The sequence below is a fragment of the Myripristis murdjan genome, chromosome 8, assembly GCF_902150065.1.
Source record: "Myripristis murdjan chromosome 8, fMyrMur1.1, whole genome shotgun sequence".
Classification (NCBI taxonomy): domain Eukaryota; kingdom Metazoa; phylum Chordata; class Actinopteri; order Holocentriformes; family Holocentridae; genus Myripristis; species Myripristis murdjan.
In genome coordinates this window covers 7445001-7461922 of record NC_043987.1, presented here as the reverse complement: position 1 = coordinate 7461922, position 16922 = coordinate 7445001, and the positions used below count along the sequence as shown (strand labels likewise).

Below are 16922 nucleotides of genomic sequence, written 5' to 3'. Positions count from 1 at the left end.
TTTTGGCTAATTTTTTTTTTACTTACTGTATGTTCTGGTAATTTTCTTTTTTCTCTCTTTGGAATGTTCAGGGAATTTTGTGCTTTCTGTCTTTCTTTGTCTGAAAATGAAAAAAAAAAGAATGAAAGAATTCTTCGGGGTTTTTTTAAGCAATGTTTAGGGATTTTTCTTGAGTTTTTTTTAGTAATGTTCACATCATTTTCTATTTTCTTTACTACTGCTCCAGTAAAATATGTACAAGTGATTATTTTATCATGTTTTAATCTCACCACTTTGAATTTATTTGACAGATATGACTCAAAGCAATTTCACAATCATCACAAACAAAAATATCTTTAAACATCAGAGTCTCGAGGGCAAGGTCACTTCAAGTGGGCAGTCCGGGGCTTAATGAGTCAACTTGGGGGTCCAGAACATGAAGGAGTTAGAAAACCCCTGGAGAGTGACCTCCTTAACTCAGCAACATTTGTGCCATAAAGCATTACTAGATCATTCAGCTTTCACAATCCTCAGGCCGTGCAGCTGCACTGCAAAATGAATGAATGAATGGATAAAAATAAAATAAAAAAGCCATTTAGCACAGTGCTTGGCCTTAAAATTGTATCTATGTAAAAATCAAAATGAGCTCAAAGTTGAGGTGAGACCTTGTTTCAAACTGAAACATGCCATAGAGGTACATTATGTGTGTCACACCACCAGCTGTTAGGAGTGTTTTGGAAATGTGGGTGTGACATGAACCTCAGAGATGGTAGACCTGAAAAAGCGTGAACCACACAGGACCGAGGTGCAGCCCCTCTACCCCGTCAGTCTCCTGCAGCAACATGAGCCACATCTGTGCAGAGGCTGGAAACTTACTGCCCCCTAACAGTTTTCAAAAACAGTTTATTACCCATTAATAAAGAGACAAGGTGGCAACTGCTTTTATAGATCATTTATTTATTCATATTCAGTGCTGAAAATAAATACAAATATTTTTTCACACATCTGTTACGGTGACAAAGACCCGCTTCAGTCAAGTTCTGATTTCCAGATAAAGTTTCAATTTACTATTCCAGCTTTAGCTGCAGTTTGTAACATTTTATTAAACTCAGGTATGTATTCGAGCAAACCTCTTCAAATCTTTAACTGGTCTGATATCAAAGTGTCTAAGTTCCAAGGATAAATTTGCCCATTTCCAAATAATTAACGCCCAGATTCCACTCTGAGCCTTACAGCAAAGCTGTGATGGCATTTCAATAAACATTGTTGGTGTTTAGAACAAGGACCCATGGTACTATTGCAAATGAATAATTTAAAAAATTTGATCACTCTTTACAAAAACATGTTAATTTATGCATTTCCTCAATCCAGAGCCCTCCAGCTGGAGGGGAAGTGCTCACTTGTGGCATGAATATTTATATGAAGAAGTCTTGACAGGAGCATTGGTTTCACTTTCACAGCCGGACAACCGTCTGAATTTAAATGATGGCACATGATTTTAATCAGGTGGTACACAGGTAGAGGGCACACTTTGCTGTTGTTCTTGCTGAGTGGAATTTTCACCATGAAACTGTTTGCTAACTTCCAATTAACTAATTGCTTCTGACCGAGAACGTTTTTCATGCATAACTTTCAGCCCGACTGAATTCAAACCATGAATCTGACCCTGGATCAACACTACGGGCATATCTATGGCAACCACGCAGACATATGGCTAGCCGGTAGGACTACAAACTAACTAGCAGTTAAATGTCAGTAGCACATTTCAGACACAGCGTAAAGAAACAAGGTATTGACGGAGGCTTGGACTCTCACTCAAGTTAAGACCTCATATATGCACATGCAAGTGCACACACATAAATATGAACATGCACACTCCCAACTTAGTTAATTAGCTGAGAACCCGCATATATCTGGATTAATTACTAGCGCCAATATGAGTTAGTTATGTTAGTTGAGACACAGTTGTATACTGGAGTGGAGAAGGCCTGTGTGTATGGTATGTATGTGTATATGTGTGTGTAGAAGGCACTGGCACTCTTTTGTAGTACAATCCCCTAATCTAATGAGTCACAATGGAAAAGAAAAAAAAAAAAAACATTCATCTGCACTGGCCCGCACGACCAGCTTAAACACACACCCTGTTGTACCACATGCAGATTTAACATCAACATGAATTATTTCATGGAGACAACTCAGACTGCAATTCACCTTTCAATACAGGTGTGAAATATATGAGATGACAGGTAAGTAACGAAGAGAGGGGAGATGTTACGTGACTGAGGCGAGGGCAGTCACTGGCTTTTTATATCTGCAGGGGAAGAGATTTGTATTATAGATGCAAAGTAGTCCATTAAAGTCCAGGTAGATTAGTGTGTGTATTCAGTCGTATTTTGTACGAAGCTACAGGACAAGGTTATCTTTCCTTTCTGTGTGTTGAGTTTGTTCAGTCATCTATGTTATGCTACAATTATAGCAGGGGGTTAGCTTTTATGTGTTTCTTCAGAAATGGATAGTGTTGGCATGTCAGCTCCTCTGTGAATGTCTTGGTTCAGTCATCCACCTCTGTGTGGTGGAAACAAGTGATGTGGCAACTGGAATATACTGTATGTTTTTGTCTGTGTGTGTGTGTGTGTGTGTGTGTGTGAGAGAGAGAGAGAGAGAGAGAGAGAGAGAGAGAGAGAGAGAGAGAGAGAGAGAGAGAGAGAGAGAGAGAGAGAGAGGGAGAGTGTGTTTGCTTGTTCAGTCGTCCACTCCTATGTTGCGGAACAGGTAGGACATAGACTCTCCGTTGTGGATGCGGCGGATGGCCTCGGACAGGATCATGCTGATGTCGACCGTCTTGATCTTTGGGCACTGCAGCTTCTGCAGCTCGTGGGGGATCGTGTTGGTCACCACCACCTGGGAGGGAGAGATGGAGGGAGGGAGGAAAACAGATTGGAGACAAGGGAAGAGGTGAAAGCGATGAAGGGAGGGTGAGGAGGAAGCGAGGAACAGATGAGGAGAAAGAGTAAGGGGTGGGGGGGGTCATGTGGGTTGACGTGTGAGTAAAGCAGCAGAGAGGAGGAAGTTAAAAAAGGAGGAAAAAGATGGAGACAAAGCATGAGCTTGAATGTTATTACTGTTAAAGACAGGTTTCCTACACCTTTTCTTGATCAAATCCAAGCAATTTTCAAGCATTTTTAAGGTGCATATCACTTCTTCATCAGATGTTATTGTGATACAAACAACCAAAATTATATTTACTGAGAGCATTCTACAGAGGGGAGACAAATTAAAAGGAAAACACAACAAAAGTTTCAAGTTGCAAAATGCGGCACCAATGCAGCCATTTATGAGGAAAGTAATGCAATTTCAAGCAGTTTCAAGCACTTTATTCAAAACCCAAGCCCTTCAAACCTTGAGAACACCACATTAAAATTCAAGCTTTTCCAAGAATTTCCAGCACCTGTACGAACCCTGTTTAGATTATTTAAAAGGACACACACACCTCATCGATAGCAGACTCCTCTATGAACCTGGGGGCTTCGGAGGAGAGGAGGCCGTGCGTCGCCATGACGAAGATCTTGTATGCTCCTCTCTCCTTCAGCGTCTCTGCTGCCGCCACGAAGCTGTCTACATCATCGATGATGTCATCCTGCAGGACACACACAGAGCTGTGTAACACACAATACACCTCAGGTACCAAAGCGAACAGGCAGCATGGCGCCCTCTAGCAAGACCATGTCACACTGGCGTTAATGATTATTTGGTTGAATCCCCCGGGGGACGGACAAATGACCTTGTTTCTAACTGAACACAGAGGTGGACTGATGTTAGCGCTCAAAGTTAAGGTCATTTTTAAACATATCTTGAGGTTAGTATATGTTTCTTTACACTGACCATGAATGGACAGCACAGTACAATGGTGTCTAGCCTAGCCTAAAACAGCTTCGTATGCATAACAAAGCTACATTTAATGCTTTCTAAGACCTTTTCAAGATCATTTTTAACTTAACCCTTTATAGGGCACTCATTGAAATACTTTGGAATTCAAAAAAACAACCCTAGGCTGTTATTAGAGAACATGACAGGACTTTATTACTTCTATAAATTTTTTCTAAAATTTTCATTTTGTAATAGAAAATCAAAGCCATTGAGATTGGTCAAATGCCACAATCATGTGACCTGGAATGTAGAGCGATCTTTGCTGATTGGCTGGGTGAAGACCGAATGATTATTGAACTAACTGAGACAGGGGATGGGCCTGATATGTAAAATTTCTGAAATTACCAAAAATAGTCACTTGCCCTATAAAGGGTTAAACTTAAATTTTAAATTTAAAACCATTTTTTGCAAAAATGATCTTTTTCTTATCCAAATGAGCACTGCAGGTAAGTATAAAGGTAAGTATGATGTATTTGGTCTTGTAAGGTGGATGAGGTCAGTTTCAAGTAGGAATATGGTTACTGAGTCTTTTAGCTTAGATGCAACTTTACTAAATTGAATTCAAGACATTTTAAGATTTTTTTGAGGTGTCAAAATTTAACTGCGGCTCTCTCTTACCACTATGATGGCGATACGTCCTCCTACGTCTCCAACCACAGTGATGGGAGGCTTCTCTTTAGGGATCAACACTGCAAAAAAGAGGACAGAGAGAGAGAGAGAGATGAGACTTATTTGAACACACTGTATTGTAATGAATGATCGTTCGTAATATCATAATAGTTTGTTCTGTGTGCAGCAAGATCAAATTAGTTTTTATTAGGTTTTTTCCTCAGCCTTGGAGGGAATCCATGAAGTTCCCTATTGATGCCTCTAGATGGCAGCGTCAACATAACAAAGTTCAAGCTGAATCAGGATTTATGGTGTCATTTATTATTAAATTCTCTGACTGGAGTGGAGCTTTAGTGAAGAACCATTGTTCAAACAATATAGTGAATATAGTGTAAACACCACTGTTAACACTTTATATGTGGTATTATTTGGTGGAAGTGTCTGTCCATCAGTGTACACATTATATTCCATTTCCCTGTTGGTGCACATAAAACCAGCTGTGCTGGCTCCATTGGATATCTTTGGGTCTGTGTGTATTTGTGTGTTCAGTGTTTCAAGTTAGTGGATTTGTTATGTGTTTCAGCAGCTGAGGGTTTCTGCAAAAGAAAAAGATTGTTGACTGTTTTGTGGGAGTGGACAAACCATGTGTGCCTTAACTACACTGTATCTCAGTTCTGATAAGTGTTTGTTTGCATGGTATATCTTTGCTGGTGGGTGTGTGTGTATATATTACATGGTATCTCCATGCTGGGGTGAATGGCTCCGGTGGTCTTGACGGTGGGTGGGGAATGTCGGCCGTCCACCATGTCTGATTCGGCGTCCTGAGCCTCACCGTGGATCACTGCGATACCAAGACGTAGACGCTCTGCAAATGACTGAGCCCTGCACACATACAGAGATGTGATCTTAGAAACTAAAAGCAGCTTTGAAGAATTTTTTTTTTACATTTGCAAGCTTCAATTCTTAAGAGGCAAGAAAGAAAACATGAGAATTCATGCCATCAAAATGAAGTAATGCAACCTGCACTAACAACAACTGCAAAAAAAAAAGGCATGAACAGCGAGAATGATCCTAGTTTCTTCCAGTGAGTGTAAGAGGAAGAGTGAGGAGGACAGGGGGAAGAATAGGAAAAGATGAAGTGGTGAATGGGACAGAGAAACAGGGAGCACGAGATCAGTTTTACTGTACCTTATTAGATTAAATTAGTAATGAGTTAGAGCTTTGCAGCCCAGCAGAGCAACAATCAGCTGAAGGAGATTATATAAATACAGTGAGTGAAGAGAGACTCTACCTTTTGGCAGAAGCTGGGGATTTGGCCACAATCACAGCATTTCTATAGTCAGGGATCTGGAAGTTCATGGAAAAGAAAACTATAAATTAATGGATAATTTATTGTGCTGTAAAGGTGATTTACTGTAGTTGTGCTCCCCATTGAATTAACTGAACTGAATAAAAAATGCTGCTGTCTTCATCTTGGAAAAAACACACACCAACAAATTATGCTTGTGTGTGTTTTGGGTCAGAAAGATATTGTTATATCAACATAATCTGACAGGTTATTCTGAACTAATACAGATCATGGTTTATCACCTCAGATGTGATCTCACTGCTTGCTGACTACAATAAATCTGTGACTAAAACCATCAGCTTTGATGTTCAGGTTTTTGGTTTAAAGGAGAATTTCACCTTGGATACTTCAATCTGTGATGTTAAATACATTCTAGGAATTGTTATGTGATGAAGTGTTGTAAAACTTTTTTCTGGTGTAGCTGTCTGTGTCTACTTCAACTAATGTTTTCCAACATTTTCCACAATGACTCACACCCTTTACTCAAAACCAGCATGTCTTGCAGCTGCATTGCATTGTGGTCCATTGAGTCTACTGTCAGTGAGGAAATCGGTATCTCTGCAATTCAAGAATTTCCCAACTTGGGATCAACAAAGTACATCTATCTATCTATGTTTTTTCTACAACTCCTTGAATGATTGTTGAAGGTTGGAGCAAAATAGTGAGTCTACAAAGAAGCCCTTGGTGTTTTATTCTAAGAAACCTGTCTAAAACATTGTTGGTGTCTTAGATAGCTTAAAATGTCCCGCTGTTGAACTCAACTGAAGCTGCACTGGCTATCTCAAACTATGTCATGTCCACATTTGGCAAGATATTCACATGAATAAGAAGTATACACCACGAAGCAGCCCTGAAAAACAAGGTGCACTAATAGCTGTTTTTAAGCAGTGATGAAATGTTAAAAGGTGGATTTTTACTGTAAGTACACAAGAGTGGAACAATGAAGCTGTCTGGACTTTTCTTCCAGAACTAAAATATGTGAGCACGTAAAGGCAAGGAAACAGATGTTGAGGTTCTTTCCTGTGTGTGTGTGTGCGTGTGTGTGTGTACCTCCTCCTGTATGTACTGCAGCAGAAAAGGGGAAGCTCTCAGATTGTCCACTGGGATGTTAAAGAAGCCTTGGATCTCCTTCTGATGGAGATCCATGGTGATCAGATGGGTGAGACCTGCACAGACACGTAATGATGCATGGTACAACAGCTGTGATAAACAAACACAGTTTTCACAGACTTTCAGATATGCCTTATGATCATGTCATTCTGTTTGGCATGCTGAACACCGTGCTATCTATGGAACGGCTCATGGAGAAAAGTGTGACCTTTTTTTCCACAAAAAAGAGGATGTGGTAAACTTATAGGAAATTATTGTTCCATCAGCCTTTCAGTGTTTCAGCTATCTGCCATTTAAATGCTATTTTTGCCAAACAGCAACATCCCTTGGTACTGTACAGCAATTCAGACTTCCAGTCAAATCCAACTGGGTGACACATAAATCAAAATGCAGTGTCCAGTCTGCCAGATATTGCCCACGCTTTTTGGCAGTGGTCTTGTTTGTTGTGTCAAACTTAATGTGGTAATTATTTAGCGATGTTAAAATGTAACAGTGCTGCATGTTAACAGCTTTAATGTGCAGGTTTGTCTGCATGTCCGGTTTGTGTCTTTTTGTCTTTACCCCTTACCAGCTTTGCACATCATGGAGGCGATGAGCTTGGAGACGATGGAGCCCCTCTTCCTCATCTTACACTGCTTGCTATAGGGGAAGTAGGGGAGGACGCCGGTGATGCTCCTGGCACATGAAGTCCTGCACGCGTACACCATGATCAGCATCTCCATGATGGTGGTGTTCACATCCCTGATACAGAGGCAGGGAGAGACAGAGAGACAGAGACAGAGAGAGAGAGAGAGAGAGAGAGAGAGAGAGAAAGAGAGAGAGGAGAGGAGGAAGCCGAGGGATAAACAGTGGGAACAACCGGAGAGAATAGAAGGAAGTGAAGAAGATGGGGAGGTGCAGAGATGGGCAGAAAGAGGATGAGAGAAGAGGGAGAGAGAGAGGAGAGAAGGGAAGGAAAGAGAAGGGGGGAGATGGGAGGAGAAGAGAAAGTGGAGGAAGAGTAGAGGAAAACAGAGATAGGGGGATTAACACAGGGAATGAGATGTGTCAGTAGAGAATTGCGTGTTCATTAAAGATTGTGTGTGTGTGTGTGTGTGTGTGTGTGTGTGTGTGCGTTCGTACTTGGAAACAGTCTGGATGACAAAGACATCTTTGCCTCGCACCGACTCTTGGATCTGTACCCGCGTTTCTATGGAAACAATGAGGACATGAGAACCAGTGAGCAGCAAGTGCACACACACGCACACACGTGTGCACGCACGCGCGTGCGCACACACACACACACACACACACACACACACACACATGTACACACACACACGAAAGCCTGCAAAGCACGTCAGCTTCATTAGTGGGCTCTCCAAACCCTTTATGCCTCTCACACAAACAAACCCATGCACACACACACCCCTCACTTTCACACAACACACACATGCAGAGTGAAGCTGCAGAATCTGGCATTCCAAAAATGTGCCTCCCACATAAAAGAGTGATTAGACAACAAAATGCTTCCTAGCAGAGCCAAATATACAGGCAGAAACACAGGGACAAAACATCACAGAGACAGTCTGGAATGTGGTCAGCCCAAATGTTTGTTATGAAAACCTGTCCAGGTCTCTGGTGGACCGCAGGGAGTCTGAAACTTTTCTTAAACCACGACCCAAAGTTTCATGGCTTTGTGTCCCACGAATCATGAAACATTTTTTGAGTGTATAATAGTAACAGGGTTCCAACTTTCGTGACTTTTCCACGCCTAATATGTTCAATCTCAATCACCTATTTAAATGTAAATTTTTTTTTTTTCTCTTAACCAAAATTTGACCCACTTGAGAGTTTCTTCCTGTTTTATTCCTGTGTAACTAGCAGAACTACCATAACATACTAGAACATACCTCTGTTAGGTTCCTGGTATACCTGCACCTTGCCAAGCTCCACCCCTAACCGCCTGAGGGAGGAGGGAGAGAAAAAAACAGACTTTTAGACCCGCTGTATCTCTCAACTCTTCCACCCTGCAGGAAAAACAAAAGTTATCAGTAGTACTGGGTGTGGATGAAAGGTCAGTGATGCTGGCTGCTAAACACGTCCTGGCTTGCCACAACGATTAAAGTTTAGCCTGTGGTATTCCAAGGTATGCTGTGTACCATGTAAATACACAATTTTTGTTGCTGTTAGAACGAATATGATCAGTTACAACTCATGAATTGCTGTTCAATGATGCTGTCAATCTGTTTGTGTTATTGTTTCGAGATATATTCCTTACAAATGCTTTGGCAGCATGTAGAGTTTTGTGCTGCCAATAAAGCCTGAATGTGAGAGAGAAAGAGAGAAGCTTTCAGATAGGTTCACACGCTCTAATCTCCTTCTCACGTACGGCTTGGAAATCTGTCCACCTCTATCTGAGAATCAAGGCCAAATATTCTCTTTACTCTTTAAACATTCAAACACTATAAACATCCAGTGACTCCAATGTCCTTGTGGAGTCTAGGACCATGATACGTTCAGTCCCTTGAGATTTTGCAGTTGAAGAAAAACTCTTATTTAGCTATCATACCATTAAAAATAGACAATGCTGTGTATATTCCTTTGAATTTCAAGTGTTATTAATTTTGGGAGGTCTGATCAATAAGGACAATGATGAATTTTCATTGTGGTCACCTTTTTTTAGGCTGTGGGTGCATTTTCCACATTGAAACTGGAGCTATGAGGTTTTCACATGAATGCAGTAATATACAGTCATACTTTACTTATACTTTATATTTAAAATAAAGAGTCATGCCCTTTGAAGGCAACACCCCTTGTTGCTGTATAAGGGAACACTTTTTTCCCAGCACAGCTAAGTTCCTGAGGTCATATGCCCAAGGACTTTTAGCTCTATCCCTTGGCGAACATTCAAAAGGTGACTGCTACTTTGCTGTTCTGGTGCCAAAGCTCTGGATGAGCCTTCCCCAAAATATCATATCAGCTGAGCCTATATTTATATTTTAGGCTTTGAGTTATCATACTGATTTACATTTTAAATCATAATTTTTGGTTTTATTGTTAATAAAGGAAGTAACAAAGCTGGCAGCCTGCAACCCCCGATCCAGCAGCACAACAGCCATCTTCAGTGTGGAATGCCACTGCTGTGAGACCAGAGATAAAACAATTCACACAGCTGTGAGCATATCAGACTTCACACCTTGGCATGACATTGAATGTTTAATGAAAATGAAGGTTTAATAGCATCATAATTTCCCGTTATTTAGTAACTCTTAATGAAGGAGAAATGCATCCCATTGAATTTTCTCAGATATACCTGCAAGCTTTCGTCAAAATGCACAACTCTTAAATGCTTAATAGACACACCAATATCAATATTTTTTAATTATTTTAACATTTTTTAACATTTACCATGACTTAACCACGACAACAAACCTTTTCCTAACTTTAACCAAGTACTTTAGTCTTTTGGTGGCTAACTAAGCTAGCATAGCAACTGGGAGTTACTAATGTCGTAATGTTATGTTTGCACATGCACAACCGTCACATGACGTTGAAGCAGGCTCCACTGCATTTGCTGTAAGTGTCATTGTCAACATGCAACATATTTTTGGTTCAGAAACTTAAAACACAACATTTTACTCTGGGGACTTGGCTGATTTGTTGCTTTGTGAGTTAAACACCTTGGTGCTCATTTAACAACAATGCGTACGCATATATGAGCTTAAACCATGCATACAACTGTTTCCATGCAAAAGTGTAGTATTTATCAATTTGTACTTGCGGAAATTTAAGCACAGCTCTGACCATTCATACACACGGCACCTTGTGGTAGAAAAGGGGAACTGTAATGAAATAGCATCCATAATGGAGAGGGGAAACGGCTAATGGCACAGAAAAATCTACTGAATGGAGGGGATAATAGACCAAATAAGAAATGTGCAAAGAAAAAATGACTGTACATTCATAGTCTGGGTATTTATTTCTTTTCAACATGCAAAAAACTATTCATTCATAATTCTATTTCAGATGACTGAACGACTGTCAGTTTTGTTGCTTAGACATTAGTGAGATGAAATCCTTGGCACACCCAGGTTGGTAAATGTTTGCTGCAGGGATGGAAAAAGCTCCCACAGCTTATTTTCTTAAAAGTGCATATATTAAAAAAAAACAACAAACAAACAAAAAAAAAAAACATACCAATCAGTGTTCAGTATTCAAGGTGTTATTTAGGTGTTTTTTGCAAAGTATTCATTTTTTCTAGCTATTTCTGGTGTTACACTTGAAAACTTTGTAAGTTTGCATATTCAAAATATACTAAATAGTATACATTTCAATGTTTCAGATACAAGTAAGGTAAAGCTGCTGTTTCTCATTTTCTTACTGAGACGGCAGCAGTAGACAAGCCAGTTCTTCAAGAACTCATGTGGGTTGTTTACTCCAAAATGATGTGCTGTGCATCTGTCTCTCACTCAACACCTTGACACCTCTCCTGTATGTATTCAAAGTGTGTGTACACATCTCCTGTGCTCACTCTGCGATTCTCTTGCCCAGCTCACGGCTGGAGGGGTGTGAGTTGGCGGTGAAGATGACCAGGCCGCCCTTGGTGTGGTTCATGTCTTTGGGATCTCGGCTGCTGCTCTCCCCACACTCAGGCAGTGGATCCCTGGGCACCCACGCTGCGCTGAGCCCTTCCTGCAGTGGAGGCAATGGAGCGGAGACAGAATGATTGATCCTATGATTGACTGGTTCTATTTGTGTTGAAACCAATGGGATAGACCCACTTTAGCCTATTTTAATTCCTTTAAAATGTGTGAATTAGGGGCTGAATAATTCACTGAAATATTGTAAAAATCTCTCTATGGCCAAGTGCAATTCTCCGGTCATAAACATGTTTGGTACAAGACACAGCAAAAATCACACCATCATCATTTTATTTTTTCAATAAAAAAAAAAAAAAAAATTATGACGCAAACATTCTCCCTACAATCGTGACATGTATTGCAGTATCTGTAAAAATAACCGAAATATGGATTTTTTTTAACCATATCTCTGATATGTGTTTGGCTTACTAAAGAGAAATGGAAGTGGCAGTGGAAACGTAAAAGGCAGAGGAAACAAATTATAGTTAGTCATTAATACCAAAATGATAATCAAGGAAACAGGATTTTAAAATGTTTTGGAAACACAAACCCATTTTTGAGGTGTTAACTGACATCTATCTTGTCTGAGCCAAAAGCCAAAAACAATAGCCACTAGCCATCACATACAAGCACATATGACAGCCTGCTATTGTTGTAAACACTAAGTCAACAGTTCTCCTTTTAAAAATCTAAAAGTAGGTGAACAACCTCTGGATGTATCATGGTGTTGTACTTTAGTTCAGCTATATGTGATAAGATTGATTTGATAGCCGCTCCCCCCCTCCCTCACCATTGCTGCTCTTACCCAAATGCATTGACTTTTTGTTTTTAATTAGTAGTTGGGTGACAAGGGAATGAAACTGAGGGCAGGGTCTCGCTTTAATTCTTTCAAAATTGTGTTTTCAGATAATTAAAAACACGAAGAGCCTTTTGTACAAAACGCTAATGAAAAATCCAGAAACAAAATGAATCAGCTACACTGAAAAAGTACAACCAAATGGGCAGAGCCAGTAAGCAAGCAAACACACAAAACAACAAAAACACTTTAAACCTGCTTTAGCCTATTTTAGTTCTTTTAAAACATCTAGGCTATATTATTTAGGGACTGAATAATTAATTGAAATGTGATAAAGTCGGATTATGTCCAAGTGAAATTCTCCAGTCATAAACATGTCTGGTAGAGGCCACAGCAAAAATTACATCATCATTTCATTTTTTCTGTGAAAAATCATCTCATTTTTTCAGCACCCTTGGTGAATACAAGCTAACAATCAAGAAGATCAAAATCAAAGTCTCCAGCTCACCACGCATAACCAACAACTACACTAATGCAGTGTCTGGTAAAACACTATGTTTTCCTCAGTGCCCTAGTGTCAACAAGCCCCATGAAACTTTCTCCAAGTGTCTGGAGAAAACTGAGCTCTTCTTGGCACTGTTGAAATTACAGCATAAACTGCTGTAAAATGCTTTTAAAACAATTAGTGCCCAACTTGTCAATCTGTCATCAAATCAATTTCACCTATCATGACAAGACATCTGACAATACATTTTCTAATATATCAATCAAACAGCCAAGCTTTGCCATTTCCCACCTCCCGGACAAACACCAGTCATGGATAATAGGAGAGCGGTTGAGCGGATGGAATTTCCACTATGACAAATATGTTACGCATCCCGCCTGCTCACTATAAAACCTAGGCGACAGAGTGAGACAGAGTGGGAAACACTGCTCTACTTCCCCGGACCAACAAAACCAATTTCACACTATTTAAAATTCAAAACAACTGCTGCACAGTCAAATGTCACCCTCTCTACAAAAAGCAGCCTTTTATTCCACATGGATAGAATGGGTGCTGTCATAAGTAGCAAGGTCACATTAACACTGATAAACACTTCTTATTCCTCATGAGCCCAGTTTAATCATGGCTGTTAATTGCTTTAATAGTGCTTTTATAAGCCAATGAATCTGGCAGTGATGAAAATGGTAACAGTTGACTGGTGCGGGAAATTGACACCAGCCACCTGTCAAATGCTGGTTGGTTTTAAAAAGTCTGCATACACGACCAGTAGCCAAGCCATGGCTGGAAAGTTGTTTTCATTCTCGAGAAAAGTGAAAATGGATTTTGAACTGTGAAATTTCAGCACCGGCCACAGGAGCAGGTGCATAAAAAGATATATTTCCTGCCTTGTACATGACATCAGCGTGGGTTTTCTCAGTTTTGCGTCCCATAACCGAGAAAATGCCTCCCACTTTACTTCACAACCTCCTCCTTTCCTTTGTCACCTGGAAACTGATTTTGACGTCTCCATCATGCAAGCTGTCCCAATGCCATAGGAAACAAATGAAACAGGAACCTCTGAGAAAGATAACTGTGGAGGATGATATCAGGAAGATATGATCCTCCTCAGTTCTAATCAGCTGACACCAGGTCAGCTGAAAGTAAATTGACTATCAGGTGGCATATATAGGGCTGGGTACCCAACTTAAGACACCTTTACAGCACCAGTCAAATTGCTTTGACACTCATGTATTGAAAAATGCCATGGTACCAAAATTTGGTGCCAGCTGACCTAAGCAGTAAATCTCATCTGCGTCAGTGAACCAATAAACATGTAGCATGCTTGTACAGAAATCTAATAACGCTGGTGATTGGCTATCAAATGTTGCAAGTCATAGAGGCATGCAGGAAAAACACTGTTATACCCACAGGTGTTACAAAAATGATTTTATAACTAAACTTATAAAATTGGTATAAAAAAGTATTGTTCAGGAACCAGTATCGAAGTCAGGGTTTCAATAACTGTATCAAGATTTTTTGAAGAATACTCTAGTCAAATGTTAAGGATTTGGGAAATGTCAGGGCAAGATTGCTTGCAGTAATAAAACAGGATGTTGATTTTTTTTTTTTTTTTTTTTACCTTCAATATATCGATGTTCATTTGATTTTTAATTTATTCAGTGTCTTGCATCATTTTAATCCCCACCCATATGCTACACTACATGTATAACATTTAATAAAGGAGAAATTCAAACACTGTTCAATAGTTACTGAGATACTGGAAATCCTGTTGTCTATTTCAACCTTTTTTTTTTTTTTTTCTAAAAATCCTATATATAGCTGATATTATTACTGTAAACAAAAAGATCTAATATACTAATAAAGTGCATAATAAACTGTATTTAGTGTGTTGCCTCATTTTTAATATAGAACACTATTATATGAATATGCCAGTCGTTTTAGAGCTTTGTAACTGGTTATTGGTATTGATAATGATATTAGCAAACAACTGTACCGAATCTGTTTAGTTCTGCTTCCTTCTCTCATCCCCTTTCCTCCTTTCCTTTCCTCGCTTCCTTCAACTTACCTCCAGGTAACGAGCAGTACAAAGACAAACGGGACGCAGCCAGTGTGTGTGTGTGTGTGTGTGTGTGTGTGTGTGTGAGAGAGTGAGAGAGAGAGAGAGAGAGAGAGAGAGAGAGAGAGAGAGAGAGAGAGAGAGAGAGAGACGTGGTGGGTTGGCAACTTGAATACAAAACAATGAAACAAAGTGCCTATATTCACTCACCACATGCAACCATATGCAAATGAAAAATGAAAAGGAAACATTTTTCAAAAGCGGCTATACAAAGTGCGGACACTTGGTGCATTTATTCGGCTTTCACCTATCATTTTTCGTGGTCATGAAACCGTTTACGTGGGTCGCCTCCGTGTTTAACAGGTAAAGAAATCAAATCGCGCTGCATCATAACTCAAGTCTACAACAGTCACGATGTTAGCTTACAAGCGTTGCTAGGCTAACGGCACTACAAGGATTATCGCTCTCCCGTTACGATGCCCAGCTATTATTCTGGCATGGCAAACAGTGTCGCCTTTTCAACATATTAAACTGTGTGCTGTCACTGTAGTTTTAATTATTAATAAGCCAAAATAAAGAAACTATCAGTGATTTCAGTTAACGTAAATAATTCATCCCATCATGAATGATATAAAAGACGACCGCTAGCGTTAGCCTGCAAGAAATAATGTAACCAAGGCAAGGTTCCTCCGGGATGCGCGAACTGGGCACTGCTACACTAGAAAACAAGTCTCTCCGAGTGAATGGAAAAATGTTTCGAGCATACGGAACAAAATATATCACAGTAAAACTCCTCACCAGTTTGCGTTTGGGTCCGGTTTCAACCTGAAACCAACGGTATTTGACTATCTGGGCACACAGCCTTCCTCAACCTGTTCCCCTCACTCTAGCTGCCTGCAACCTACAGTTTTGATCGACGTACGGCTCGACCAATCACACACCAGAGAATTGATGCGCGGAAAAGAGGGGAAGGCCCTATGTTGCATTTGGGTGCCCCTTGTAAACTGGTACGCAAATAACGTTATAGGAATAGTGACATTCACTGGTTACATTTGGGTGCTTGCTTAAATAAAATTACAAAAACTGAAAAGTTATTTCCACGTCGTTTTTAGAAACAACGCATTATTATTAACGTACTGTTTTTGCATTCGTCTCAGATCCAGCATACACGTAAAAAGTATTTGTAGGTGTTCCCATCAAAAAAACAGAGTTCTGTCATTGAGTCAGACATGACAGAAGCTGTCTGAATTCGCCGTTTACAACTTGACTTGGTTTACTGTTGTGACAAAACTTACCAGTGAGGGAATTGTATCTTATTTAGTTTACCAATTCTCGTGGGTTACCCAAACGCATCACTGCCTTTTAACTCTGACCGCTGGAAGGTGAAAGAGTACTGAAAGCAATGGAAGGCATGGCTTTGCAATCAAAACAAATATAGCTAATGATTTAGTTTTTCTGTGTTAATTTGCTTACTAATGAATGAAAAGAGCCGTCCGGTGATAATCTTGTTCTGATACAACTACTACTAATACTACTACTACTACTCTACCACGTGTTATAAGAAAACGCAAGACACATCAAACTTCTCGGATGCAAAGTGCTATCTAATTACCCTCATCTCATTATAATACCCTGCGGGAATTAATAAAGTTGCTGGGATTGGTTTGGTGGGAACAGCTTTGAATTTAAATGATGACAATTGTCAAGTATTCGTGCTCAGTTTTTCCGAAGAATAGAGTTAACGATTTACACAGGTTTAATAATGCTTCCTAGCAACGCTTACCAGATAAACGATCAATAACAATATCCACGCTGCACAAAAATAGACAGTGGCTGAGTGGTGTGTGTAACTGGCCACATGGGGGCAGTGTGGTGCTGCAGCAGTATCACAGAGCGCCCTCAGTTCAATACATGACAAAGTTGAGTACCACTGAGCCTCAGGGTTTAAAAAATGTGATCCCACTGGCCCA

General features: G+C 40.0%; 1 protein-coding gene across 1 annotated transcript; it reads right to left on the bottom strand.

Annotated features, from left to right (window-relative positions):
• Positions 1-1997: 1997 nt before the first annotated feature.
• Positions 1998-15887, bottom strand: prpsap2 (phosphoribosyl pyrophosphate synthetase-associated protein 2). The gene is made up of 11 exons (XM_030058434.1): positions 15751-15887; positions 11487-11647; positions 8866-8918; positions 8096-8162; positions 7542-7714; positions 6914-7029; positions 5807-5862; positions 5249-5397; positions 4525-4595; positions 3470-3616; positions 1998-2880 (listed from the first exon to the last, which is right to left on the bottom strand). Exons 2-11 carry the CDS (start codon positions 11567-11569, stop codon positions 2722-2724), a joined length of 1074 nt encoding a protein of 357 aa, XP_029914294.1. The 5' UTR covers positions 11570-11647; positions 15751-15887; the 3' UTR covers positions 1998-2721.
• Positions 15888-16922: the final 1035 nt, after the last annotated feature.

Excerpts from the sequence above, each read along its gene's own strand:
- prpsap2 (XM_030058434.1), bottom strand. The coding sequence starts at position 11,569 with ATGAACCACACCAAGGGCGGCCTGGTCATCTTCACCGCCAACTCACAC. Across the intron at positions 3,617-4,524 it reads GACGTATCGCCATCATAGTG|GATGACATCATCGATGATGT; the intron begins GTAAGAGAGAGC and ends TGTGTCCTGCAG. Across the intron at positions 2,881-3,469 it reads AGGAGTCTGCTATCGATGAG|GTGGTGGTGACCAACACGAT; the intron begins GTGTGTGTGTCC and ends TCTCCCTCCCAG.